General features: G+C 38.4%; 1 protein-coding gene and 1 pseudogene across 2 annotated transcripts in view; one reads left to right on the top strand and one right to left on the bottom strand.

Moving 5' to 3' along the window:
• PLCZ1 (phospholipase C zeta 1) overlaps positions 1 to 5,735 on the top strand; it is a gene marked incomplete at its 3' end in the record, with an annotated part of 41,612 nt that extends 35,877 nt beyond the window's left edge. The window contains exons 11-12 of the mRNA XM_082849947.1: positions 4,729 to 4,878; positions 5,650 to 5,735. Coding sequence (XP_082706073.1) covers positions 4,729 to 4,878; positions 5,650 to 5,735 — 236 coding nt within the window. The remainder of the gene's footprint in view (positions 1 to 4,728; positions 4,879 to 5,649) is intronic.
• Positions 5,736 to 7,133: 1,398 nt separating this feature from the next.
• LOC309968335 (ADP-sugar pyrophosphatase-like) lies at positions 7,134 to 7,535 on the bottom strand (annotated as a pseudogene). The gene has a single exon. The product of its transcript is annotated as an ADP-sugar pyrophosphatase-like (transcript).
• Between the last annotated feature and the right edge of the window lie 11,789 nt (positions 7,536 to 19,324).

Genomic DNA, 19,324 nt, shown 5'->3' with positions numbered 1-19,324 from the left:
AATTAGTGGTTTTTCCATTTTTACTTCCTTTTTATGTTTCCTTGTATGACTGAATTAAGAGTGACATTTTGATAGCTGCAAATCTACTTAGCTTCTAGCCTCTGTGTAAAATAAAGAACTTATGATTTCTCTGATACCGCATGTTACATAGTTTTACTTCACTACTTGAATTATTTTAGATCAGAGGTCTGTGGCTTCTGACTCAGGCTAAGGATGCCATAGAAACTTACTCGTACAGTATTTGGATAAAAAATTCAGTCATTTTTGCCAGAAGAGAAATGTAGGAATGGAAGAAATGACTTTGGTAAGATTTTCAGTGTTCCAGCATCCCATGATAGTTTAGGTAATACAGTACTGACATTGTTATTTCTTCTCTGAAGTTGAAATCATGAAAGAAATTAGAAAAGTATAGATTCTTGGGGTTGACTCTTAGAATCACCTGGGAAGAGAGCTTGCAACTGATCCTTTGAGTCTAGAATCTTCTATGAGTGGATATTCCCAAAATATAGTGGACTTCATTTCAGAGTCTGGAAATATGCTCCAGGCTAAATGGCACAGAGAGAGAAGCAGGTGCAGTCTCAGTAGACTTCTTCTTCTTTGGTGATAATACCCCCCCCACAAATGTCCAATGTTCAACTCCTCCCAAATCCAGAATATTCCTCCAGCATGGCCCCTAGTGCAAAAGGCATGAAAAAAGGTTTGGGAAGTTTTGCTACCTCATCCTGTGTTATCAGTGGGAAGGGATATTAGTGATGACTTCCTGCCTTATTTGGCACCCCTTAGAGTTGAAATGGCAGTGTCAAGAAATGGTAACTGCTATCAGGAAGCTTCTAGTAACCTATCCCTTGTTTTCTCCATCCCCTTACTTGAATCTTCATGACAAAATGCACAGAACATTTATTTATTCAATGCACCCCTTATATAATACTGTGATTCTAGCTCCCGTTAGAAATTCGATTGCATCCCTGGGTTTTATGAGAATATCCCTACAGAAATTCAGTTTGGTTCATCAGACATTACTGGGCCCATTATATTAAAAGCCTGGTTCTAAGTATCAAAAAAACTTCAAATCTCTTTTTATCAACTGCATTCTTATGTATGTCCCAACTAATTCTATTGTAGCTAGTTTACAGTTCAGTGTGGAACATGAAATATAAGTAAAACTGTTATGAAAAAGTCATTAGTGCTTTGAAGAAAGTACAGAGAATTGTATGGAAGGGACAAATTTCGAGATGGTTCTTGGCAAATGAGTAGAATTTTTATAGAGATTGAGGATAAAGGAACTTTTTTTCTTTTTCTTTTCTTTCTTTTTTTTGGTCATGCTGAGAGGCTTGCATGATCTTAGTTCCCTGATCAGGGATTGAACCTGGGCCATGGCAGTGAAAGAGCCAAATCCTAACCACTGGGATGCCAGGGAATTCCCAAGGATAAGGAAATTTAAGGCAAAAGTAATAATATGAGTGCTAAAACATGGAGAAAACAAAATTCAAACATGTTAGGGAAGAGTAAAGAAGTTCAAATGCAATGTACTTAAGAAAGATTAGTGTGAGATAAAATGAGAAATTTACATTGGGTATGGTCATGGAAAATAGTGAAGGCCATGATAAGGTAGTAGAAACTTTCTTTTCTGTATAAAATGAATAAAATTAAGACTTTTAAACAGGGATACAAAACACTAAGAGAGTTGAGCGTTCCAGGGATCATTTCTGCAGAGTAGAGAGGACGAAGTGTATGAGAGAGAGATGAGAAATACAGAATAGAGTTAGATGTGATCTCATGGTTAGAGCATGTAGAAGTTAGGTCCTAAACAAGGGCTGTGGCATCAGAAAAGGAATGGAGGATGCATGTGAGGAAGACTAACAAGACTAAGGGTGTAGATAACTGGACAGGAGGGATTCTGAGATCACTTAGCTACTAGGGTAATCGTAGGGTAATGAAAGACATGAGAGTCTGGGAGGAAAACGATCACATTTGGGTAAGGTGGGGAAGTGATTTTTAACTCTATTTGTAACTAAGCAAATTTGGTATTCTGGTTTATTATTTATTTATTTTATTTTGACACTAAAAGGACTTTCATATATGTCTATAATGATTGTGTGTGTGTGTGTGTGTGTGTGTGTATGAAAGAGTGAAAGAGAGTATGGTGAAAGGAGGGTTGGAGGAGGAAGAATAAATTAGTATAAGAATTTTGTGGAGACATTTTTCAGTGTCTATAAAGAACTGACTCTTAAACCTGCCCCTATACTCCTTTGAATTATTTCTTTTCTTAGGGCAAGGTAGGATGGTTATTATTTCAGTGTGAGTCAATTTGTTTAATATTTTTACGGGCATAGACTGCATTCTGGATTGCTTCCTAGTAAATGTGCACTTGTGACTACAGATGCACCATAGAAAACATAGATATGGTATAATTAGTCATAAATGCTTCAATACTTCTTGAAATGTAACTCAAAGGACAGATCTATTGAAGTAGTAGGTGTAGCATTGCCTTTGTACAATGAAAAATAATACATTATTTTTCTCTGAACTTTGGAGTTTTTATTAAATAAGAGTGTATATTTGATCTGGATGTGAATTTCTTGATTCCATTCAATTATGCTTAATTTTTATCTGATTTGGGTCACATTGTGATACAATTTGGATTTCTTGTTTGGCAAGAGAGTGTTTGGGATAATATGTTTTGCTAAGGACATAAATTACTCATCGACTTTGTATTTTTTTTAACATCTTTATTGGAGTATAATTGCTTTACAATGGTGTGTTAGTTTCTGCTTTATAACAAAGTGAATCAGCTGTATGTATACATATATCCCCATATCTCTTCCCTCTTGGGTCTACCTCCCTCCCACCCTCCCTATCCCGCCCCTCTAGGTGGTCACAAAGCACCGAGCTGATCTCCTTGTGCTATGTGCCTTGCCACTAGCTATCTACTTTACATTTGGTAGTGTATATATGTCCATGCCTCTCTCTCACTTCGTCCCAGCTTACCCTTCACCCTCCCCGTGTCCTCATCATCTTGTTTTGATGAAGCTCAATGAGTTGAAATTAAATAGAAGTAGTTCATGTTTATGGGGAGATTATATCAGACAGGTTGGGTTAGATCAAACAGCCCATACAAAGATACCACAAATTTAGTTCTAACTCATGCTTACTCAGTGTCTTAGTTCAGGCTGCTTCAGCAGCAACAAAAACAGACTGGTTGGCTTAAAACATAGGAATTTATTTTCTCACAGTTCTAGAGGTTAGAAATCCACATTCAGCTGAGTCTTGACGTTGAGATGGAGATCCCTGGGAGATTTTTGCCGCTTAATATTATGTGGCGCTGGGAGGTCTCTGGTGGACAATGTCCTGACCCTGGCTCTCACACCTCAGAGGCACAGGCCTGACACCCTGCCAGAGCACCGACCTGTCCACCACACGGCTCAGAATAAAAGGGAAAAAGAAAGAAAGAAAGAAAGAAAAATAAAATAAAATAAGATTATTACAATAAAAAATAATTATTAAAAAAATTTAAAAAGTAATTAAAAAAAGAAAGAAAGAAAGAAAAAAGAGAGCCACCAAACCAAAAAACAAATCTCCCAGTGATAACAAGTGCTAAAAACTATACAAAAAAAGAAAAAGGGCAGACAGAACCCTAGGACAAATGGTAAAAGCAAAGCTATACAGACAAAGTCACACACAGACGCATACACATACACACTCACAAACAGAGAAAAAGAAAAAAAAAATATATGTCATTGCTCCCAAAGTCCATCTCCTCAATTTGGGATGATTCGTTGTCTACTCAGTTATTCCACAGAGGCAGGTACATCAAGTTGATTGTGGAGCTTTAATCCGCTGCTCCTGAAGCTGCTGGGAGAGATTTCCCTTTCTCTTCTCTGTTCTCACAGCTCCTGGGGCTCAGCTTTGGATTCGGCCCTGCCTTTACATGTAGGTTGCCTGAGGGTGTCTGTTCCCTTTTGGGAGGTCTGAGTTCTTCTGCCAGCGTTCAGTAGGTGTTCTGTATGGGTTGTTTCCACATGTAGATGTATTTCTGATATCTTTGTGGGGAGGAAGGTGATCTCTAGTCTTACTCTTCTGCCATCTTGAAGCTCCTCCTTGACTTTGGATTTTAAAATGAGCAATTAGTCAAAAGAAGGATCAGGAGCTGACTTGAGAGCAAACAGTAGTGAGCTCTCATTCCAACAACTGTCTATAGAGCTCTTCTCATAATAGGACCTGATATAGAAAAATGACGTTATTTAACTTCCTCATGTCTCAGTGTCTTTGTTAATAAAATGCTGGAACACAACAGTCATATGGTATAATAGTGAAACGTTTCCATTCTGAAATCAGACTCCATTTGTTTGACTTCCTGCCCGAGCACTTAATGGCTATTTATGTGAAAGCCTTCGGAGCTTATGTAACATCTTTGTGGCTCAGTTTTCTCATCTGTAAGTGTGGATAGAAATAACCCTGATAGGGTTTTTGTGAGGATTAAATGAGATTATCTGCTTAAAGTTTTTAGAATATTGCCCAGAAATTGTAGACACCTGATAAGTGTTATTATTGTCATTATTATTCCTTTCTCATTGGGTGCATTAAAAATTTAAGTGCTTTAAACCCCAAGCTTTTATTATTACTATTAAAAGTGTTGAAAATAAGAATTTTAGAGAACAGATATTATGCATTTTTCTCTAGGGATGGTGTTTGATTTTTTTTGGTTGTATCTCTTTCTTTATATTTCAGCTTTTAGTCCAAGATGGAATGAAACATTCACATTTATTATTCAGGTGCCAGAATTGGCATTGATACGTTTTGTTGTTGAAAATCAAGGTTTAATAGCTGGAAATGAATTTCTTGGGCAATATACTCTACCAGTTCTATGCATGAACAAAGGTAATATTCCTAAAAGTAAGATGATTGTGCTAATGTTTATATATAATTGGAGTTTACCAAAGACACGCTTTTATATACCAAATAGCTCTCTCCATGACAGTCAGATGTAAAGGAAAATTTATGTATTGACACATATTTTCTCCCAGTGGAATTACAGAAATGTGTTCTGATACAGAAGGTGGGGTTGGGGAGTGGGATTTCTAGGAAGACTAATTAGACAAACTTGGCTTGTATGAGAATTTCTCTACATGGTCATAGCTCTGTTGTTTCAGTTAAGAGTAGGCATGACTACCGTGAAGGAATGAAGGATGGGAACTGCACAGAAGGGAGAAGCAGTGAGTCCTTCTTCCCACCTGAGGAGATACTGGGAGCCCAAGGCTCTCTTTTCTTGAGTCTTTCCAGGGCTGCCTTGCAGTTACCTTTCAGGGGTGACTTACACTGTGCTCCCAATTCTATCCTTATTTTTACTTTTCTACCACCATCTGAGATATACCTAGGAAACAGTCTTTCTGAAGCAGAAGGGTGGTGGCTAATTTTGGAGACGCTGCACTTTGAGGGAGGAGAAGTGTGAGCTGTGTGGTGTTTAGTAGGAAGTCGGGATAGAAACGTCAAATATTTTACTTTGGGGGAAAATTAATATATGGGATGGAATATAACTACGTAGTCCTAGCTTTTATATGTGCTTACTGTATTATTTCTCAGGAGCACTACTGGGGCCACTGTTGACGAATTTATTTTTATTGTTCTCATCAAATATGATTCTTTTTGCAGGTTACCGTCATGTTCCTCTGTTTTCCAAAATGGGTGAGAGTCTTGAGCCTGCTTCCCTGTTTATCTATGTTTGGTATGTCAGATAGCAGCTAATGGTGCCGGACATGGTGTTAGCTGTACATCGCAATAAAACAGCCAGAATGGGTGTCCATATCTTTCCCCTTTTTTTCTAACATAAAGCAAAATAATTATTTTGAGATATTGAGCCAGTGCGCTTTTAAATATGCAAAATAGGACAGTGGAAACAAAACAGAAACTTCAGAGGGTCCTGACAGTATGGCATTCTCGTCAGCCAATTTCTCCTGCCCCTCTGTTGCTGAGGCTGCTCTTTCAACTTGCTTGTATCATGTTTAATTAGTAGAATTTACAAGATGCTAAAATATGTCTGATTGTATAAGACAGGTTGGCAAGTATTTGGCAGTATAAAAGAAATATGAAATCTAGGAGTGTTTTAATTTCTAGACACCCACTACTGCATATTGTAGTAGGAAGGAATTAGATTCCCAGGTGCTTGGCGCCCTTTTGAATCCTGGAGAGCAATTAGCCCCTGCATTCTCAGACTAGTTCTCAGATGCTGTGCACTGGATTGGGTACCCTGTAATTATACAGACATTCTTAGGAGTGCATATGATTTTGATTTGCATTCAAACTGCCTCCAGACTCCATATCTATAAAAAAGATCTACTATGGGGACTTACATGCTTGGATCTCTGAATGAATTTTCCGTGTTTCTGAATCTGCACTAGATGCACATTGAAGGTTGCCTCTTGGTCAGAGATGAGATTCCTGTGCTGTTTCATATGCTGGGCTTCTCACCATCAGCAGGACTTTGCTTTACTAAATGTCATATGTAGAAGAATATGGTTCATTATTAACTGTTTTTCAAAAAACCAGGCATACTAATACTTGTTCTACCACATTGTTGCATGGTAGTGAGATGAAATCACCAGTACAATTTTTGACAAATTAGGGGGCCCTCATAGGTATTTGTTGAAATTAAATCTGAATTTATAACTAAAATAACAAAAATGATTCTTTGTTTGAGATGTTTACTAATGCATTATCAGTTGATGGCCGAAAAAATATACAAAAAAATCACATCTACTATGTTTTACTATTACCATGGTTTAGCCTCAGAACTAAATATTTAAAATAAAAATGCCACTGGGAATTCAAATATCCAACCCATAAGGAGTCAGATCCCAGATTACTCAGTGCATAGTCATTCAGATCCTCACTCACGGGCTCTCTGGATTTGAGATTAGGGCACAGTCTCCCCGGGAGGGACACACAGCCAGTTCTCAGAGGCCTGCTTCTATTTTGCCAGCTTACAGGAGGATCTTTACTTATTAATTTACTTATATTGCTTTTATTTTATGAAAAAGCTAATTTCAAATCTACACTAAAACTAAGCTGAATACAAACTCTTAGTGAAGGAGGCCTGGTGGTTCTGTTTACAAAAACGTGGCCACTGTCTTTTGCCCTTAAAACTTCAGGAAGGGCCCTTCAAACGGCTTCGTGTTTGCATGTTTCAGTGCCAGAGGGTAGGAATAGACTCTGGTGTCCACTGTCAGATGTTCACCAGCTACCAGAGCATCACGTCTCTTCAGCAGGTCATTCTTTGGTAAGGAAATTACTTCTGCAAAATCCCCATCTCCTGGCTTTGGCTTAGGCCTTACGTGTCCAGCATCATCTCCATTGATAGTTACTGTCGCAATGTGTGGGTACAGTTTGACAAACCTGGATCCATACGTACAGGTGGAGAACATTCAGCAGCATCACCCTTATAGCCAGTTTTCTTCCTCCAGCTCCCAAAGAGCAGCTGCTTCTGGGCTTTTGTTGTCATCGATGAGACCCACGGGGAATTCAAGGCAGCAACCCGCCATTGGTGGTTGGAACTGCTTCACCAGAACGATACATTGGTAAATGAAGGGTTGTTTGCAGCACTGAGGTAACCACCACCCCATCAGCTGACTGTCCTTACATGGTTGGATGCTTCCCAGTTTCCCAAGTTCCTGTTAGATCAGTAGGATCCCTATAAGTTGTTTTTTTAAGTGTGACCCATTTCAGAAGGATTTTATTTATAATATCTATGTTCAGCCTAATAGCAGGTGGGATGTTCAACCCATTAACCCAAGGATTTAACCTTCTCTAAACCCCTAAAGCCTTTTGAAGATCTGGAATTTCATGAGGTTTAAAGACTTTGATCACATGAATTTTGCAAAAGAGTTCATTAATTCTTGCAGCAGGAAAAACTTATTTCTCATTTATACTAATAAGATTTGAAATAAGGAAGGAAAAAGGTTGTATTTCCTTTTCTCATTTTTCTTCAGGTACCACTCAAACTCAGCTAACTGTGAAGACAAAATCTATCTTTTTTTAAATATTCCTAATTCACTTGTAGAAAAATAATAGTGTTGAGGAGCAGAAGAAAACATAAGAGACAGCTAAAATGAACCCCTGGGCTGTGGTAACAGAAGATCTTTCAACAATGTCAGTTCCTCAGGGAAGCCATCCATGATCTCCTAGATTAGGTTACATTCCTTGGTTTATGTTTCCATACAACTGATTAAAGTGACAGCTAGGAGGTGACTTTGTGCTCTCAGGGAGGCCTTGGTGTTGCTAAGAGCTGGCCTGACACACACAGTCAGGCCATGGTGTTCGTCTGCCAAACCTGAACAGTTTCACATCAGCACACGACAAGGCCACTCTGTGACCACAATGGATAAGGAGAAAAACAGAACCAGTCTGTAATCATGACAGAGCATCTGACAAAAGCATGAATATTGTCCAAACACAAAAGTGCCAAACAGTCCCCAGGAAACATGAATGACTGTCAGATTCTTCACCTGCTTCCTTGAACCCTCTCCCAAATCATCTGACACAAGCCTGAATCCAACAGTAAGTCCTTTCCAACACCCCTTCACTGAGACACCCCATGGTTCTTCATTTGTGTATCTCCCTCATTGCAATGAAAAATCGACCTACTGTGTGTGTTTCTGGTGGTCTTTGGCTGGAAGGCATTAACATAAACCTGGACTCTTCCTTTTGTTACTCTCATTACCTTGTAGTGATTAGTGACAGGAAAGTTTTGTTATGTTGTTAATTTTGACCTTTACTTTTTTTCTGCTTCTGGTTGTTTAGAGCCTCAAATAGAAAACATGCAGAGTACAATCTAGACTTAACCCTGACTTTTGTTTGGGGGATGGTGACCACGGGAGGCCACTGATGCTGATTGCTGAGACATAAAGTTGCCCTATTTTTGGAAAGAAGAGTGGAGAAACTCCCTGTAGCTGTATAAAGGAGGTATTTATTTTAATTTTGGGTAGGGGGGCGTGTATGGTGTTTTTAAGGGATGCAGACACATGCACCCTAGATAGTGCCTCGAGGGGTTCCACTCAAAACCTTTATGCAAATTTCAGGGGTTATTTGGGAGCCACAATGGCAAAAAGCTCATGTTGTGGATTAGGATCCAGAAAATGGAATCGCTTACATTTAGTGAAGCCCTTATGGGCTTGAACAATGAACATTTTATTGGGAGAATATATGACCTGGATTCCGTTTTTCAGGAGTTATTAGAAGTCCATATCTTTGGATAGTGCATAAGCCTTTGTTGAATTACATTTCTTTCAAAGTAATAACCCTCTGGAAATATTTGTACCAGCAAAGAAAACATTCTTACGATGCATTCTGGATTCTTAGGCCATGGAGTTTGAGCCCTCTGTAGTATTCAGAGTTAAGCTTTTTTTACCAGCCACTAGAAATTTTCATTTAAAACATCCAAGGGGTAGATTAAAGTGGAATTTGAGCTTATGAGAGATTGGTCTTCTCCGTGTCTTGAATTCTTACACACCAGCTGAGCACGTGGTGGTGGTGGTGGTAGTGGTGGGAGTTGGTGTTAAATTCCTTAAAAACCTACACATTTTCAGGGACTAGTGCCCTCTTTAATTCCCATCTGTATACAATTTAACTTTCACACTTTCAGTCACTATTCCTATTCTTCTCCCAGGACAGTCCCTTTTCTAACATGAGAGTTCCATCTCTGCCATGTTAGCAGTGCCTAACATGTGCCTGATATTAAACAGAAATTAGGGAATTCCCTGGAAGTCCAGTGGTTAGGACTCCCCACTTTCATTGCTGAGGGCCCGACCGGGTCGAGGAGCTAAGATCCAGCAAGCTGCACGGCAGAGCCTAAATAAATAAATAAATAAATAAATAAACATAGAAAATAGCCTAAATCCTTGCAGCAATCTTACATTTTATTGTTAATGTAACAGGCTCAGAAACATTGAGTTGCCTAAGGTCTATAGTAAATGACAGAAACACAGTTATTGACCCAAGGCAATCAGGAAAAAAAAAAGTTGATTAAGTTACACAATATACAAAAGTAGCTCAAATGGATATTAGACTTAAATGTTGAATGATAGTGTTTACCAGTTTATTTGCTGTTTTTTGTGGAGGGATCGACCTTTGGAGTTTCCTATTCCATCATTTTTGCTGATGTCATTTTCCACCAATATTATTAACATATTCAATTAGTATAATACTGTTATTACAATGAATGAACCAATATTGCTACATTATTATTAACTTAAGTCCCTACTTTATTCACATTTCCTTACCTTTTACCTAATGTCACTTTTCTGTTCCTGGGTCCCATCTACGATTCACATTACACTTACTAGTCATATTTCCCGAGGCTGCTCTAGGTTGTGACAGTTTCTCACACATTCTTTGTTTGTGATGAACTTGATGGTTTTGAGAACTACTAGTCATGTATTTGGTAGAATGTCAGTTGGGTTTGAATAATGCTTTTCTCATGATTAGACCAAGGCTACAAGTTTTTGGAAGGAAGACCTCAGAGGTAAAGTGCCACTTTCATAAATCTTATCAAAGGTGCATTCTATCAACATGACTTTTCACTGTTGATATGGACGTTTATTACCTGATTGAAGTAGAGTTTGTCAAGTTTCTCCTCTGTAAAGTTCTGTTTTCCCTGCTTTTCATGCCATACTCTTTGGGAGGAAGAGTTGCTGTGTGCAGCCCACACTTAAAGAGTTGGTAGTTACGTTTTACCTTCTAGAAGGCAGAGTGTCTATATAAATTGTTTGGAATTCTTCTACGTGGTAGATTCAAACCTCACCCCCCCCATTTATTTATTTAATCAGTCATTTATATCAGTATGGGTTTATGGATAACTATTTTATACTTTGAATTATAATCTAATGCTCCTTTCCCAACTTGGTCCAGCCTTGATCAGTGAGAGCTCTTCCAGTTGGCACCTGTGTCCTAGGGAATATTTTTTGCCCCCATCACTTCATTTGTTTTACTTGAAGGATCACTGGCAGCATATTCCTTACCTGAAGTTGCAGTTGACATATGTGAACAGTTAGAGTCTAGCGGTAATTAATATTTTTGCCATCTGATCTTCAAAACACTTTCATATCTCACTTTTAAAACTTCCCTAGTCTTGAATAGTATTTTCTTCAGTTAAAGTCTTTTTTTCTGATGACATGAAGTTAGGCTTTGGTATTTTTTTCCCTCTTATTGTTTCCATATTCTTTTCAGGTCATTTGAGCTGTATTTCTGACTTTTTATTCAGCTTTATCTTTTGGTCTCTTTACTTCCATAGCTCACAGAGGATAACATTGTTTCCTGGACCTGAGTGCCTTTTTTACTTTGCCTTTCCCTTTGCTGTCTGGCCCAGGCATTTGTTTTTCTTTCTACTCTCAAAGTTTTGTCTTGAGAAAGATGAAGTCGGTGAATTCTATGTTTGTTCCACATCCCTTGTTCAAACAAGCCTTGACCATCTTGATCCTCTTGAGTAGGTTAGTCCCACCTCAAAGATAATATTCCTTTCAGACCAACGTTTGCTCCATACCAAGTCTTGACCTGTAACCATCCTGTCTGATTTCCCTTCAGTAAGTCCTCTCTTTGTTTCGTTTTCCCTTAGAGTACCAGTTCCAGAGATTTTCCAAATATGTTTCCCTAGACCCCCTTGGCCATACTTCTGTTCCTTTGAAAGTTACATAATAATTCTTGGAGTCTTTTACACCTGTTTTCCTGGGTTTCCCTCTCAAATATGACCAGATTTTCTTAATCACTTAATCACTCTGTCAGTTTTTAAGGGATGGTTTCCCAGTTGTTCTTACAAAATGTTGCTGCTTTATGAGGGATCTTTTAAAATTTTTCTAATTTTAGTTCTCTCCAGGATGTCATTATACCTGCTCTCCAAGGCCTTTACTCTTTTTATCTGATTGATTTTTTTAGGTACCGTCCTCCCTTCTGAACTAGTAACAACTGAAATGTATTGCCCTTTTCTGTTACCTTTTTCAAGAGAAACTGGATTTAAGTCCATCACCTTTTTAACTTTGTAGTTCTTTCTCCTGGCTCTTAACATCTCATTTCCCCTTCATATCTGCCCAGCTTATGTTGTAAGATCCCAACATTTCTTTCAAGGAAATATCATTCTCATTACTACTCTGTTTGACATCTTTTATTTTATTTTCCTTCTTCTACTGCTTTTGTTCTGATGGTAAGAAATTCCAGTTCCTTCTTGATTCCTGGGGTAAATCAGAATTTCAGAGCCAGAGGCTGATGGGCACAGACCTTTAAATTGCTTTCCCAGTTTTGGGGCATTTAATAATCTCAGTCAGTTATATTTTGACCTCAGCCTAGGAAGAGGGCATATTCTCTTTATAAAAAGAATCCCCATTCTTTTTGATTTAAATATTAATAAAATCCACATCCCTTCTATGAGTGGGGGTATGGTTCAAACCTCCAAACTCTAATAATTAGTTTCTTTAATTTTCAAATGCAGAGCCTCCTTGAGACTGTGTTGTTTCTGTAACTGAAGGCTGTGGACATGACACACGAATTCAAGTTTGGTCTGGTTTCCTCCACTGCTGTTAACCCTAAGGTCACTTCAAAATAACACACACACACACACACACACACACACACACACATATGCACACAGTTTGAGAAAGTTGATAGTAGGCAAGCATACATGTCTCTGGAGTTAAGAAGTTTAAGCTTTAACTTTACTAGAGCTTGTAGCACACTTTGAATTCAGCCACTGTTCCAGATTTCTGGCCTAGTTGTTTTGAGATGTAGCTGAGAAATCCATTAAAAAAAGCAGCCGATTTTTTTTATCACCTAATGCCTAAAAAGCTTATTTAAGAAAATTTTAAAAGGGTTATCTTTTTCTTATAGTCTAATTTGTTCTAAGGACTAAACCTTACGAGGTCTGTACTCATTAATGCCTAAGGTTTAATGTTACATCCCTTTAATGATAAAAAACAGTCAGTTGGTGCAATCTAAGTCATTATAACCAGGGTTAATAAATCCACCTGGCCCATTCTTACCAAAGCCTAAGGTCTAAGCAGTGTCTCTTGGTCTGCTGAAACTTCTGTGTTAATGCTGTGCTTGCCCCAACATTTTTTTAGAAGAAAAAGCATTAGTTAGGTTTAATTGGTTTATCTAAAATATATTGACAGCATATAGGATCCTATGCTAAGAAATAAAATATATCTTTTTTGTGACATGTGTTACAATATGAGAGTTAAAGTTGCTGGGCAATTGCTTTAATCACTAGAATTTCTCCCATGTGCTATTAAATCTTCACTGTGGGCCTTGATAATGTGTCAATAGTGGTAGCTCTTCAATAATCCATTTCCTCTGGGAATCAAGTCCTGACCTTCAACCATGTTTGCTAGAAATGAGTCTGTCACCACAACCCCTTAATTGTTTGATAGCAGTAGCCACATCATATCTGTGATCCTCAGTTTCTTTTAGCCTGTGATTTTTGAGATGTCTTAATTTTCTGTGGAAGTTTCTCAGGGATTTTGAAGATGAGAATGGAGGGGCGGGGAATGATGGGGTGACCAACTGTCCAGTGCTTCCAGTCTCTCACATCTGCTTAACTTAAAAATCTCCCCTCCTCCCCGGATGTGTGTGTATACATTCCATTCAAGAACTCATCTGAGTGGAAAGTTTATGCTGCTAGGAGACATTTGAATGTTACTACTCTGTAAAACTGTAATAATCTCCCCTTTCCCCATCTTATTAGACTTCTTACAAAAAGCAACTAAAGTATAGATATAAAAAGGCTAAAAGAGCTGTAAAACATGATATGAATGAGAGTTAAGACTAGGAGCCTTGTTTTTGTTCACCGGTGTGTCATTCAATCATTTGTTCAGGTATTAATTTATAAAGGCTTATTGAGCATCTACTACATACCAGATATTTGTCAGGGCTGGAACAACATAACAAATGAAGATTCAGTGTTAAATTCGTTTGGTAGGGCTACCGAAACAAAGTACCACAAACTGGGTGACTTAAACAACAGAAATATTTTTGTCTCACAGTTCTGGAGGCTGAAAGTCTGAAATTAAGGGGTTAGTTCCTTCTGACAATCTGTTCCATTCATCTCTCCTAGCTTTGGGTAGTTTGCTGGTGTTCCTTGGCTTATAGATGTGTCACTTCAATTTCTATGTCATGTTTTCATAGGGTGTTCCCTCTAGGTTCGGGTCTGTGTCCAAATTTCCTCCTTTCATAAGGACACGAGTCATATTGGATTAGGAGCCCACTCTACTCTAGTATGACCTCATCTTAACTAACTACATCTACAGTGACCCTATTTCCAAATAAAGTCACATTTTAAGGTTACAGGTGGTTAGGACTTATAAATTTGGAGGACACAGTTCAATCCATAACACCTACATACCATCTGCCTAAATTTAAAAGTTATAAATAAAGCTAAGAAGCCATTAAATACAATATGATTTGTTCTCCTTCATAAACACCTGGAAGGACAGCTTTTAATTGAGAATTCTTGGATGTCTTGGAGATCCACGTTGGATTATGGTGACCTAAAGAGGGCTGTCTCCTCTCCTGGAGCGCTCTATATGCCCTGCTTTTCTTCCCACCCCTGGCCCTTCCTGCACTGTCAGTGGCCTCCTGCACGCTTGCGGACGTCCCAGCTGACACATTCGAGCTGCATGCATATACACTGCAAGCAGCCTGCCCTCGGCCACCACTGGAGCCTAGGCATTGTTCTCCCTGGTGGTGGGTGTCTGACTTCAGGTCAGCAAACCCTTAGAAGGCCTGCAAACGCTGTTCAGGCAGGGAATTCAGGGGTCATGTGTACCTAGAATGTGGTCTAGAATGAGGCTTTTGGGTGTGGCTGAGCCACAGCTGGAGGAAGTAGGATTCTCCAAGGAGAGGGCACCAGGGCAAGGACTCCTCTTGCCTGGATCCAGTGCTGTACTGTCAGTGAACGAAACTTCTTTAGAGCCTTGTGTTTTAGTGAAAGAATACTAAACATAAATAATAAGCAAAATAAATCAGTAAACCATATAGAATGTTCAAAGGTGATAAGTATATAAGAAAAAAAGTAGAGCAGAGTGGGAAGGATCTGGCATGTGTCTGAGGACAGGGCAGGCTACAATATGACACAGAGTGGTCCAGGCAGGCCTGTCAGAGATGGAAACATTTGACCAAGACTTGAAAGGGGTGAGAGAATAGGCAAGTGGATATATGGGACAAAAGCACCTTTTAGAAAGAAGGAGCTGTCTGATAAAGATTTCAGGGAAGAAGCATGCCTGGAATGAATGTTCAGGGAATGGAAAGGAGGCCACTGTTTCTTGAGTGTTTTGAGTATAGGAGGATATAATGGGAGTTAAAATCAGAGAGGTGGCTGATGGGAGGCCAGATCACATCAGGCTTTTTAGGTTATTTTAAAGGTTTGCGCTTTTACTCTGGGAGTAGAAGCCCCTGCAGCGTTTTGAGCAGAAGAGAGACAAGATCACTCCAATTTCTGTGTTGAGAATAGACAGTATGGAGGGCAGGGTAAACAGAAACAAGGAGAAGGAAATTGTAGTAATTTGGGACAAATTTAATAGGAGTACCTTGAACCAGAGAGGAAGCAGATGGAGTGTGGTAAGTGGTTGGATTTGGGAAAAGTTTTGAAGGCAGAGCTACAGGAGTTTCTTATGGACTGAATTATACTCAGAGAATGAGCAAGGAAGTGGGTATCAAGGATGACTTCAAGATTTTTGCTATTTAAAACTGATCAGGAGTCTAGTTTTAAACATACTGAGTTTGAGATAATAGATATTCGAGGGGGATGCTGTGTAGGTAGTCAGATATGGAACTCTAGAATTTGGGAGGGGTTCTGGGCTGGAGTTACTATTTTTAAATGATATTTATTTTAATGATATTTTTTTCTTTCTAATTTTACAAGCAAAACATGTTCATTGTGGACAACTAGAAGTACATAGAAGTATGAAAATTAACAATCACCCGTAATCCCCAACCCACAGAGATAACCATTGTTAACATTTTGATGTATTTCCTTTTAGTGTCTACATACTTTTTTCAAGTTGAGGTGTAATTGACCTAGATCTCTACATTAGTTCCAGGTGCACAACATGATTCGATCGATCTTTCTATACATTACAAAATGATCACCATATGTTTAGTTATCATCTGTCACTATACAGAGGTATTATAATTGGCTATATTCCTCATGCTGTACCTTTCATACCCGTGACTCATCTATTTTGTGACTGGAAGTTTGTACCTTTTAATCTCCCTCACCTCTTTCATTCTTCCCACAACTTCCTCCCCTCTGGTAACTGCCTATTTGTTCTGTTTTTATGAGTTTGTTCTGTTTTGTTACGTTTGTTTGTTCATTTTCTTTGTTAGATTCCACATGTAAGTGAAAATCACACGGTATGGTATTTGTCTTTCTCTGTCTGACTTATTTTACTTAGTATAATACCCTCCAGGTCCATCCATGTTGTTGCAAATGGCAAGATTTCATTATTTTTCTAGACTGAGTCATATTCCGTTGTAGGTATACACCACATCTTCTTTATTCATTCTCTGATTGGGCACCTAGGTTATTTCCATATCTTGATTATTGTAAATAATGCTGAAATAAACATAGGGGTGCATATATCTTTTCTAATTAGTGTTTTTGTTTTCTCTGGAAAATACCCAGACGTGGAATTGATGGATTGTGTAGTTCTATTTTTAATTTTTTGAGGAACCTCCATACTGTTTTCCATAGTGACTGCACCAATTTACATTCCCACCAACAGTCTACGAAGGTTCCCTTTTTCCACATCCTTGCCCACACTTGTTATTTGTTGTCTTTTTGATAGCAACTATTCTGACACGTGTGAGGTGATACCCCTTTGTGGTTTTAATTTGAATTTCCCTGATGATTAGTGATGTTGAGCATCTTTTCATGTGTCTTTTGCCTATCTGTATGTCTTCTTGGGAAAAACGTCTTTAAAAAAGTTCTTCTGACCCATTTTTTAAATGGGTTGTTTGTTTTTATTATGTTGAGTTGTATGTGTTCTTTGTATATTTTGGATTTTAACCCCTTATCAGATATATCATTTGCAAATATCTTCTCCCATTCAGTAGGTGGCCTTTTTGTTCTGTTGATAGTTCCTTCACTGTGAAAAACTTTTTAATTTGATGTAGTCCCATTTGTTTACTTTTGCTTTTGTTTCCCTTGCCTCAGGAGACAGATTCAAAACAGTAAGCCTAAGACCAATGTCAAAGAGCATACTACCTATGTTTTCTTCTAGGATATTTATGGTTTTAGGTCTTATACTAAGTCTTTAATCCATTTTGAGTTTATCCTTGTACATGGTATGAGAAAGTAGTCCAGCTTGATTCTTTTGCATGTGGCTATCCAGTTTTCCCAACACCACTTATTGAAGAGGCTGTCTTTTCCCCATTGTATGTTCTTGCCTCCTTCATTGTAGATTAATTGCCCGTATAAGTGTGGGTTCATTTCAGGGCTCTCTATTCTGTTCCATTGATTGATGTGGGGTTTTTTTGTTTGTTTGTTTTTTTGAGTCACTACTACCATACTATTTTGATTACTGTAGCTTTGTAGAGCACGATACCTCCAGCTTTGTTCTTTTTTCTCAAGATTATTTTGGCTACTCAAGGTCTTTTATGTTTCCAAACAAGTTTTAAAATTATTTATTCTACTTCTGTGAAAAATGCCATTGATATTTTGATAGGAATTGCATTTAATCTGTAGATTGCTTTGGGTAATATGGTTATTTTAACAATATTAAATCTTCCAATCCATGAGCACAATATATTTTTCCATTTGTTTGTGTCATCTTCACTTTCTTTCATCAATATCATATTGTTTTCTGAGTACAGATCTTTTAAATCCTTGGTAAGATTTATTCCTTGGTATTTTATTATTTTGATGCAATTGTAAATGGGATTGTCTTCTTAATTTCTCTTTCTGATAGTTCATTGTTAGTGTATAGAAATGCAACAGATCTCTATGTTAATTTTGTATCCTGCAACTTCAGAGAATCCATTGATGAGTTCTAATAGTTTTTTGATGGTATCTTTAGGATTTTCAATATACAGTATCATCTTAACTGCAGATAGTCACAGTTTTACTTCTTTCTTTCCAATTTGGATTCCTTTTATTTCTTTGTCTTTTCTGATTAGTTGTGGCTAGGACTTCCAATATTATGTTGAATAAAATGGTGAGAATGGGCATCCTTGTCTTGTTCCTGATCTTAGAAAAAATGCTTTCAGCTTATACTGTAATGTTGGCTGTGGGCTTGTCATATATGGTCTTTATTATGTTGAGGTATGTTTCCTCTATACCCACTTTGTTGAACGTTTTTTTATCATAAATGGATGTTGAATTGTGTCAAAAGCTTTTTCCACATCTACTGAGATGATCATATGATTTTTATTCCTCAGTTTGTTAATATGGTGTACCACATTGATTGAGTTCCACTACTCTGTCTTCCAGTTCATTGATTCGTGCCTCTGTATCATGTAATCTACTGTTGATTCCTCCTAGTGTATTTTTTGTTTCAATTATTGTATTCTTCAGTTCTGTTTAGTTTTTTACATTTTCTAACTCTTTGTTGAAATTCTTACTGTGTTCATCCATTCTTCACTTGAGTTGTTTATAATCATTACCTTGAACTCTTTATTGGGTTGACTGCTTATCTCTACTTCACTTGGCTCTTCTTCTAAGGTTTTATCTTGTTCCCTCATTTCAAAAATATTCCTCTGCCACCTCACTTTGTCTCTCTGTTTTATTTCTACAGATTCAGTAAGTCAGATGTATTTCCTGGTCTTGGAAAAGTGGCCTTATGTAGGAGACATCCTATTGGGTCCAGAAGCACACTCCCCTCTATCACCAGAGCTATATACTCTAGGAGTGCCCCCTGTGAGGGCTGAATGGGCCCTTCTGTTGTTGTGGGGCCACCTACTGTGAGAGTTTTTGTGGGCATGACTGGCCCCCAGCCTGGTTGGTGCCGGCTCTGCCTAGTGCAGTGGCTGCCAGCTGCTGGTGGGTGGGCCCACGTCCTGGTGCTAATAAGCTAGAGGAAGTACTCCAAAATGGCTCTTGCCAGCACCAGTGTCCCTGTGATAGTACAAACTCTCAAAGGCTGCCACCAGCATCTATGTCCCCAGGATGAGTTCCAGTTATAGCTTGCCTTTCCAGGAGGCTCTCCAAGATCAACTGGTAGGTCTGACCTGGGATCCTTTCAAATCACTGCTTCAGCTCTAGGTCTCAGGGCATGTGAGAGTTTGTGTGGGCCCTTTAAGAGCAAAGTCTCTTTCCTACAGCCCTCCAGTTCTCCTGAATACAAGTCCTGCT

The sequence above is a fragment of the Leucopleurus acutus genome, assembly GCF_964270905.1.
Source record: "Leucopleurus acutus genome assembly, chromosome: 11".
Taxonomy (NCBI): Eukaryota; Metazoa; Chordata; class Mammalia; order Artiodactyla; family Delphinidae; genus Leucopleurus; species Leucopleurus acutus.
This window is presented reverse-complemented; position numbering and strand designations above follow the sequence as displayed.